This window comes from Lynx canadensis, chromosome A3 (assembly GCF_007474595.2).
Source record: "Lynx canadensis isolate LIC74 chromosome A3, mLynCan4.pri.v2, whole genome shotgun sequence".
Lineage (NCBI taxonomy): Eukaryota > Metazoa > Chordata > Mammalia > Carnivora > Felidae > Lynx > Lynx canadensis.
The window spans coordinates 13717268-13727626 of NC_044305.1; the positions used below are offsets into that span (position 1 = coordinate 13717268).

The window sequence follows — 10359 nt, forward strand, 5'->3', positions numbered from 1 at the left end:
CCCCCCCCCCCCCAACCGGCCTCCCCGGGGAGACGGCATCCACATGTGGTTTGCCGGGGAGCCCGCGGGACGGATGCACAGAATCGGCAGGGTTTGGGTCTTAGCAGCTGGGTTCGTTTTTGCATTATGAAGGTGGTTTCCGGGTTTCTCCCATTCACCACCGATCAGCCCATAGCATCTGCCCAGAGTTCTAACTAGATGGTTCTCTGATATAATCTGTCGGTGACAGACTGGCCAAGCTGTCGTGAAGGTCCACGCCGGGGCTGACAAAACGCCTGCCCCTCGTCTCAGAAACACGGAAGGAAGATGAAATTCATCTGCCGGAGACGCTAAGATAAACAACAGGGAACAAGGAAAACACTTTGCCTCGTTTTTTAGCTAAAATTACTGTTTTTGGCTGTGGTGTATCAGACTAAGAGCTTATATCCGATCAAGTGGATGCTGAACGCTTCGTGGGTTGGAAGAAAGGCATGGGGGACGACAGAAGGGGAAGCTAATTAAATTTTCACATGTCGAGGGAAAATTCCATAGGAGCTCTCAAACCCAGACTGACCCAGAGGGGTAGCTTTTGTTGGAGAAGCCGCCTCATAAACTGCCCCCACAATTCCCAGGACAAACCAGCTGGACAGACTGTCATGTTGGGAAAAAAAAAAAAAAAAAAAGAAACAGAGAGAGAAGACACAACATGGATTCTTACCTTCCCGTATCTGGATGCAAAAGTCCCGGTGAGTAAGGAGTGAAAAATAATTATCGTTTCATCCAAATCCCACACGAACACACGCTGTGATGAAAAAGAGGAAGACAAATGGATTTGCTTGCATCTGACTTAATGTCTGCAGAAATCAATTCCCTGGGAGGAGAAAGAAATCTTGAAAACCATTATCTTTAAGTTATAAAACATGTGACTCACCGATGTGTCACTGGGTCCCCATCCAACTTCAGCCGTGTAAAGTGTATTCTGAGGACCAGTTTTGGGCTCCTATCAAACCCTCAGATGCCAGAACCAAGAAGCCTGTTCCTGCCTTCCACATAGAAGCTCAAAAGTGGAGGAGCTCAGTCCAAAAGCAACAATAAAAATCATATAACTCATTTGAAAAAATGAAGTACTACCATTTTACATTCACCCGCTCACCCTAAGCCCGACCACTTCTAAACACTCCTGTTTTTAGCAGTTCTAGCGATTACCCCCGTAACTCTAAGTAACGTACTTGTGCCTTTTTACTTACTGATTGGCCGACTTGAGACAACAGCTCTTGACTCAGTAATGTGAAAGATGAGGGTTTAGCTTATGGCGATCTCCCGCATTTCTCCAGGACTTTACGCTTTTCACGTAGGTGAGCCCCTCGACTTCTAAGACCATCCGCTTTGGACACTCTCCCGGGCTGACGCAGTAAATCCCACATGGAAGGCGGTTGTCGTGTTCTCACCCTTTCCCCCACCTCCTCCCCTCTCCGTCATTTAGCGGCGTTAGGCTTACTTTTGCACTCCCACCGTGGATAAACCGATTCGTGTGCTTGGTTTCATAGAGGTACTTTGATCTTCTGTGCTCTGTTTCTATGTTGATTTTCAAGGTTGGTAAACAGTGAAGGGCATGTGCATCTCTCATCACCTGTAGAGCCAAGTACTATGTTGGGATTCACCTCCTTCTCTGTGTGTCCAACGTCCTAACCCCAGAGCCACTTTCAGGAGACTGTTTCTACCACGAAGGTCACGTCCTTCCCTGTGCTCCTTCCCGATTAAAAACCACGGCATATCCCAGTTTGTTCTACAGAGGAACCGTGCCTGTCTGGAATAACTTTTTGTTTTTGCAGGCGTTTATGAACTGCTTTAATTTTTGTCTCATTTCCAATGATGTGCTTTCGTTGGAGTCTCAAATTCGGCCACACCCGCTGTAGCAAAGAGGTTCATCCTCAGTGACAGAATGCTCCAATGTGGCCTGGGTCACCTTCAGGCCTGAGGTCACCTTCAGGCCTGAGGCTAGGGTCACCTAGCATCCTGAGACTTCCTTATACTGCATTTCCGGACGAGATCGACTGTTTCCTGGAACCCAGGTCTCTCTTGGTTTTCCTCCTTGTTTTGCTTGAGTATATCCTGAAGCTGCTTCTTCTGAAAGGGTGTCTGGAAAGTAACTGTGCTGAATTCCTACCTTTCTGATCTATCTTCATTTTGCTCTATGGTACCCGTGGGTACAGAATTCCAATTGGAAAATAAAGTCCTCCGGATGTTTGAAAGAATTCCTCCATTATCTCATAGTGTCCCGTGTGACCGACGGGGAGTGTAATGTTTCATGAATCTTTAGTCCTTCGTAGGTTTTGCTTTTTCGCTCTTGTGGATATTTTATTTTTATTTTTTTCCTCGTCCATCTTTTATTGTATTTATTTATTTTTAGTATCATTTATTGTCAAGTTGGCTAACACACAGTGTGGACAGCGTGCTCTTGGTTTTGGGGGTAGATTCCCGTGATTCATCGCTTACATACAACACCCAGTGCTCGTCCCAACAAGTGCTCTCCTCAATGCCCATCACCCATTTTCCCCTCTCCCCTGCTCCTGTACCATCAGCCCTCAGTTTGTTCTCTGTATTTAAAAGTCTCTTATGGTTCGCCTCCCTCCCTCTCTGTTTGTAACTAATTTTTTCCCATTCACTTCCCCCATGGTCTTTTGTTAAGTTTCTCAAGTTCCACATATGAATGAAAACATGACATCTGTCTTTCTGACTGACTTATTTCACTCTGCAATAATACCTTCCGGTACCATCCACGCTGTTGCAAATGGCAGGATTTCATTTTCTCATTGCCAAGTAGTATTCCATTGTATATATAAACCACATCTTCTTTATCCATTCATCAGTGATGGACATTTGGGCTCTTTCTCTGGGATATTTTAAGATCTTTTCTTTATACATGCAGTCCTCAAGTTCCATGAGGATAAACCTAGGTATGGTCTTTCTTCATTCATACTGTTCAGCACCTAAGCATTTTTTATCTTCTTTACATGAAGACAGTCAAATTAGACCTTTTTGATTGATACTGCTTGTACTTTAAGAAAAAATATTTTCTAGAATTTTGTCTTTTTGATCTGTGTTCTGGGAGATTTCTTAAACGTTTTCTTCCAACCCTTCTATTAAACTTCTGATTCTGTCATTTAAAAATTTCCAATGACTCTTTGTCTCTGAGTATTTCCTTCCGAACAGCCCCCACTGCATATTTTATAGAAGCAAGAGCTCCCTGGATCTTTACAAGAAAACTGCTCAGAGTTTTCCAAAGTTCTTTTCTGGTTTTTAAGTTACCTGTCATGTATCCTATTAACTTATTTTGGCCCTTATCTTTCACACTGTTGCTTTCCGTCATTTTCCGGGGATCACGGTCTTTAAGGGCAAAGGGCCTGAGTGACTGCGTGTGTAGCTGGTGTTGGTAGCAGGGGGCCCGATGCACCTACTCAGTCTGCTATCTTGAATGGGCCACCCTTGAAACCTCTCTGGAGGTGAACGGCTGTACTTAATTGAAACATGGGCATTCGCCATGCCTTTAACAGAAGGGTGGTCTCTAGGAGGAAAAGGTCAGTTAGTGCAAGGGTTTTCAAGGCACTTGGCACATCTGAGTGTGACTTTGTGAGTTTTTTGGTCTAGTTACATTTATGTGTGTGTATGTCACAGTATTAAGTATAGTCCTTATTACGGGTCATGGTAAAAAAAAAAGAGATTTGAAAACTATTGTTTTTAAGGAGGGCTTCTGGGTTTCAATGGCTAAGTCCTAATTTATCTGAACTCAATTGAATCGGGAGCCACTGTGGCTGGTTAGTTAAACGTCTGACTTTGGCTCAGGTCATGATCTCATGGTTAGTGAGCTCGACCCCCATGTCAGGCTCTGTGCTGACAGCTCAGAGCCTGGAGCTTGTTTTCAGATTCTGTGTCTTCCTCTCTCTCTCTGCCCCTCCCTTGCTTATGCAAGCTCTCTCTCTCAAAAATAAATAAATGAACTTAAAAAAAAAATAAATGAACTTAGTCGGATCAGTTAAACCGAGAGATTTTGGTAAGGGAATTAAAAAAAAAAAATCAGTGAGTATTTTCAAACTGAATGCAGACCCCATTCATTTATCTACAACATAGCCTCTGAAGAAGAAAGTCTGCCCCCCCTCCCTACCACTCTGTTCCCCTGCCTTAGATCCTTGGTGGGTAAGTTCCGGGTGGCTGTTTTGCAGTGACCCTCCCCCCTAGCCCATCATGGTTTGGGCCAGGGAGAGCCCCAATCCCAACTGGGCCAGAGGCTTTTCCTTGGAAACTTGAAATCAGAACCCAGAAAGACGTTCACCATCTTTGAGTGGCTGTTGGAGGCCGCACAATCTGAAGGGCAGGGAGGGCCAGTCTGCAGGGAGCGTGGCAGAGAGGGGTGAGAGATGGAAAGACCACCCCACACTTTGCCAGGACCTGGTTTCAGACAGAAACAGAGCGAGGCTGGAGGAGGGCAGAGCCCAGGAACCAGCGCCTGTGCGGGCTGAAGACACTACCGTTGGGCATCCGGGCACCTGCACCGTAGTGCGTGCGGAGAGAAGGCACACACACTCTTCCTTCTGGTTCCAGCATCCTGCTGACACTCCGCTCTTCCCACCTTGGGGAAGAGAATCTCTGTATCCCTAAAATAAATTCTGCTTTTCCACTTAAGCTAGCTCACGTGGGGTTCTGGCACCTGCGGTCGATGGAGTTTAACTAATATACGCTCAGAATTTCCCTCCTTTCCACTTCTCCCACGTCGTTTCTCTCTCGTGGGCTTCAGTCATTAGCAAAACTGCCAAAGCCTTCGGAGGTGCGATGTGGTGCTAACCCTCCATGCTGACATTAAGCACAGAAGTGAAACACAGCTCACACCTTTTCAACGGCTCTCGCCCAGTGGTACTTTCCTCTGGAATCGAGAAGCAGCTGTTTCCAGAATAACGTCGCCCCGTAATCCCTGACTTCCATGCCACCCCCCCTGCCTTCTCAGTTCAGTGGAAAATGTCTCTCCACCCCCACCAAGAGCAGAAGCCGTGTTAAGTGACCGAATAGTAGAAACAGCAACAACAACAACAACAACAACAACAACACAACAACAACAAGACATTCGTGTGTGTGCCACCCTGTGATTCCCACAGATCCCGCAACTTGAAGCTGTAGGAAACCCTCGGGAAAATGGGAGGCAGGAAACCTAAGGACGAGCGGAGGCACACAAATTCTCTTCTAGTCTTTTGCAAAGGCCTAAGTCCTGCTGAGGGGATGCTGCAAAGTCTCCTCAGTGTTGGAAGGAGAGGGCTCTAAGAATTAGAGGAAAAGCAAGAACAAATCCTTTGGCCTAAGAGTGGTCCCATGAGCAGTGGGAACGCTTGCTCCGTGGCGGGTCCGCAGGGGGTCAAGTTCTCAGCCTGGGTGGCCACTGGAATACCTCAGGCGGCTGACCAAGGGGAGGAGACGAGAGTGGTAATCAAAATACGCAGCACCTCCTGGGACAGCCGGAACAGACGCTGGCCATAAACAAGCCCTACCAGCGAACGCTGGCTACATCTCAAATCCCCTGGTGGCGGCCATTTGTGCTTGGGCCCCCAGCATCCGTCCCTGTCTGATAAGAGCACCCTGGTTTTCTTTTCTGTTGTCTTGGTGGGGCTGCCGATCAAGGGTGAGCCCAAGACCCGAGTCAGGCCAGTGGATGCTGTCTCCTTGGAATCAGACATTGAGTGAACTGGCGTTAGAATCGCACGTGGTTTACTCTCCAGCAGGGGCTGGCACCCGGAAGGTTCCCTAGATTCCTTGGTCTTTGTTACAGCTGTTTCCAACCTTGGTTTTATCACCTCCCCCCTCCATGTTGTTGTGCCCTCCCGGTAAATTCGCATTTGCTTAAGTAACCAGAACTGGTTTCTGTTGCTTGCAACCAAAGGATTGTATCTCATGCTCCAAGGTTCCGGTCCTCGACGAGGATTTCAACGCCCAATGTATGGCCACGGCAGGTACTGACAAGGAGGAAGGAAGCAGCCATCACCTCGAATCCTCGCCGTTGCAGGATCTGTTCTGTAGACCTGGTCTGTTCTGAGACCACCTGAGCCCTGAGATTCTCATACAATTCCAGGTAGAAGGGCCCCCCCGCAAATGACACGGCATTTCTTACCGTCCTGATGGGATGGGGACTCAGAGTCAAAATCACAATGACTTTAAGGAGATGTGAAAATTGTATTTCTCAGCACATCTGAGTTTGTGGGCTGAGCCTTGTGGCTGCTGCATGAATTGTACAGGATTATGAACAGAGATGGGATGATGGTGCATTTCAATTTCTTGGCCCGGACCCAGACTCTGCCGATACTACCCATATACCCATGGCACACTCAAGCCAATAGATCGGCCCTCCTATTATTTCTGCCTTTTGCAAAGTACAAACTAACGAACCTGCCCGTTTTTTTTTTTTTTTCTCCCTAGATGTCTATCAGTTGCTTCCATCTGTTTTTTGGGCATCTGTTTTTCCTCTGTCCCCACTAGTACCCTTTCCCTTCTCCCATGTATGCTGTTCTTTTTTGTTTGTTTGGGACAATGCCAGTGGGTGACCAATGATCGATCCTACACTTGGCTTTGTTAAAGACTGGCACATCCCTTAGACCAGCTGGGGCTGCACTCTGGAAATAACCTGGGGAGCTTTAAAATACCGATGCCTGGGTCCCTCCCTCAGGGAATTGGATTTAATTGATCTGGGATGCAGCTTGAGAATGACGGTTCCAAGAACCTTCTATGAAAACTCAGAATCGTAGAAATGATGCAAGCTGAGCCAGCCTCCTGTCTCCTGATAGGTAAATCCTCAAGCCATATCAGAGCCACGAGGGGAACTAATAGAACTTTCTTGCAATGTACATTTAATTAGTCTGGGATGGGGCCAGGGCACCTGTATTTTAAAGAGCACTCCAGCTGACAGTAATACGTAGGAGGCTAAGAACCCTCTGACCCAGCTGGGAAGGTTCTCTGCCCACTGGTGTCTTTACCAGGGCCTTTCAGAGTGTGCTCCCCAACCTGTAGAATCAGCATCATCTGGGAATGCCCTGGAAATGCCAGTTCTCAGGCCCCGCCCCCAATCTACTAAATTGGAAACTGCGGGTGGGACCCCGAAAGCTGGGTTTTCACAGGCCTCCAGGTGATTCTGCGGCTGTCTACCCGAGTTGTTTACTATCCCCGGGGTGACTTTTCCTAGCCTGGACAGTCAACAGCGCTTCCTGACGGCCCCCGCAATTCTCTCCTTTCCCCTCAAGGGTCCTGTTCTGTTACTGAGCTTTGTGAACCCAGAGCCCCGCTGTGTGCGTGGACACAACTCTGCCCCCCAGCCTCTCGTTCCGGCCACGGCTGGAGATTACATTCACCAAGTCAAACAGGCAGTCTGGAGTTACCTCGATCTCACTGTCCCCCGCTGGGGAGGGGTCGCTGCTCCGCTTCGACCGGCCTCGGAGCTTCCCGTCGGAGGCCCGGTGCGGCCTGTCGGCGTCTCCCTCCTTCGCCGGCGTGGAAGGCCCGTTGTGTGTGTTGTATTCGCCTGGTGTCGGAAAGGGAAGGGTGGACACATCAGAAGCTTTGCTGAGTGTCGCCTCCCAGGAAGTATCACACCAGAACCAACAGTGGTAGGTCCCAAAGGCAGCACAGAAGGCAAAGACCTTGTGGACTCGAAACTGCTCATGACGGTCCCTCAGGCTGCCTATTCAGAATCATTCACTCATCGAGCGAAGATGCACTGAGTGCGCAGAGTTCCAGGTACCGGTTCTCACAACACTCAGCTTCTAGAGACAGGAGAGGTGCATTGGACAGACAAGTGAGTATGTAACGTGCCAGGTGGGGCCGTGTGTTACCGAGAATTAGCAAATGGGCTGGGGACGGGGAAGAGCTGGGTGGTCGCTAACGGGTATGGGGCCGCAAGGGAGGGCCTTGCGGATGAGGGGACACCTGAGCAGAATCTAGGGAAGTGAGGGTGGGCCACTGGGGGAGCTGTATTGACAGTGTTTGCAACTCTCTCTATCCCGAAGCCTGAGACTCCCCAGACGAACAGAAGGAAGAAAGTCAGTAACTGCGTGGAGCAGGGCAGCAAACTCTTCTATCTTGAAGACCCCCTCACCCCCAACTTGGGGTGAAAGGGAGGTGTGTGGGGAGCATTCTCTATGCTGCTGCTCTCCCTATGTGGCCTGCTCCATTCTCTATTAAAAGCAAGCCCCTGGGGCACCTGGGTGGCTCAGTGGGTTAAGCTTCCGACTTGGGCTCAGGTCATGATCTCACGGTTCATGAGTTCGAGCCCCGCATCGGGCTCTGTGCTGACGGCTCGGAGCCTGTGTCTCCCTCTCTCTCTGCCCCTCCCCCACTTGTGCTGTTTCTCTCTCCAAAATAAATTAAAAAACCTATAAATTTTTTTTTTTTTTTTAAAAAAGGAAGCCCTTTAAAGCTTCACTTGTCAAGACGTTTGTGGATTTGAGAATTAGGGAGATGACATCCACGAAAGCACCCGACACAGGGCTGCACTTAGGGCGGTGAGGAAATGATCTGAACCGAGTTCTGGCTTCATCCACACTCACGTGGGGGTCGGTGAGGAGGTGCAGGGCAGGGGGCAGTCACCTGCTGCTTCCATTCAGGTGGTGCTTCTGCACACAGAGGCTGCCGCACTCACGCCCTCAGGCCACTGTCCGCCAGCCCCGCATGAGTGAGCAGCACACCCTCCTGGGACCCAGGTCCCAAAGCCGGCATCCAGGCTGTGTGTTAAGCACAGGAGTTTGAAATACGTGGCTTTTTATGAAAGCGTAGTGACCTCATTTCACTCACAAAGTGGGATGATGTCAGTCCGCGTCACCCTGCAAAACCAGCGGTAAAGGCAGAACCAAAGTGTGGGCGGGCCAGCCCTCGTGGCGAGAGGGACAGAAGCGGGAACCGGCGTGGAACCTTACAGGACACCCCCTCCCGCGCTCTCATTTTACAGCTGCTTGTTTTAGTTCCCAGATGCATCCCGTGGATCTCATCTCTCCTTCCATAATCGCCAGTTCTTGGATCATTAGGAGGAAAATGCTTTTGTCTAAAAAGACTTGGCAATGGACTGATTTTTTTTTTTCCTACCCTGGAAGGACTATTTCCCTCCAAAACCCAAGGGGCTGAACTTGGTTTATTTAATATTTATAAAACTTCTTAGCAGACTAAGGACATGATCAGAAAAGGTTTGGTTTTGAGTTGTCAGGACTGTGGGGCCACCTCCAACTCCCCAACAGTTCTAGGACACAGCATTAGAGATTCCCGAATATCGAGCGAGCAGACTTTCCTCGGGAGGGTGGGGAACAGGCAGTAGATAAGTTCACAGGTGCTTACGAGTCATAAATAAGGTTTATCCGGATTCACTTGGTGGTTCTAAGGGTATGGGGGCTTAGAAAACACCTGTTGAGCCCATCAAAATCCAGGCAGATATTATTTAAAAAGAGGGAAAATGCCAGGCATCTAAGAACTGTCTGAATAAGGTGTGGGGGAAGCCACTGTATTAGGAGTACCCCTTTCCCCGATCCCAAAGAAGCAGCCCCTTTCCCAACTTTCTACATTCTTGAGAATGAAGGGTCAAGGTTGAAGGTCACAGTCAGAGCAATTTATGTAAACCTTCCTTGGAGTCATTTCACTTTTTTCCTTTCTTCCTTCTCACGCTTTTACAGGACCTCCAAGATGCTCCTTATTAATCTCTTTGTGACCTCTCCCTCCTACTCCACTTCCCAGGCATCCACCGATACACTTTGTCTCGCTAGGAATTAGTTTGCTTTTTCTAGAGTTTTAAACAAATGGAATCACACGGTATATATTCTTTTTTTGCCTGGCTTCTTTCAGCCAGAATAATCATCTTGCGATTCGATCCGTGTTGTTATGTATACTGATAGTTCATTCCTTTGTGTTGCTGAGTATTATTCTCTTGTACAGATATATCACGCTTGGACTTTGGTCACTTGTGGATGGATATGTGGGTTGATTCTAGTTTGGGGACGGAACAGAGCTGCTATGAACATTCACACGTCGATCTCTGTACGGACGTAAGCTTTCGTTTTACCAGTGTGACGACGAGGTTGTATGGTGAGTCTGTGTCGGACTTTTTAGGAAACCGCTAAATTGTTTTCCAAAGGGGTTGTGCCATTTCACATTCCCACCAGCAGGTGAGAGAGTTCTAGTTCCTCCACATCCTTGCCACCCTTTGGTAAGGTCAGTCTTGGTGATTACAGCCATTCCAAGGGGCACGCAGTGGTCCCTCCTTGTGGATTTGCACCTCTCTGATGACTAACGATCAGCCTCTTAATTATGTAATTGTGTACTTTTTTTTTTTTTTTTTTTTTTTTTTGCCATCCCTGTATCTTCTTTGGT

At 48.3% G+C, this 10359-nt stretch overlaps 1 protein-coding gene across 1 annotated transcript in view; it reads right to left on the minus strand.

The window, feature by feature from the left end:
• EYA2 (EYA transcriptional coactivator and phosphatase 2) overlaps positions 1-8979 on the minus strand; it is an 89507-nt gene extending 80528 nt beyond the window's left edge. Inside the window, exons 1-3 of the mRNA XM_032592732.1 lie at positions 8922-8979; positions 7389-7531; positions 698-781 (exon numbers count right to left, since the gene is read on the minus strand). Coding sequence (XP_032448623.1) covers positions 698-781; positions 7389-7531; positions 8922-8979 — 285 coding nt within the window. The remainder of the gene's footprint in view (positions 1-697; positions 782-7388; positions 7532-8921) is intronic.
• Between the last annotated feature and the right edge of the window lie 1380 nt (positions 8980-10359).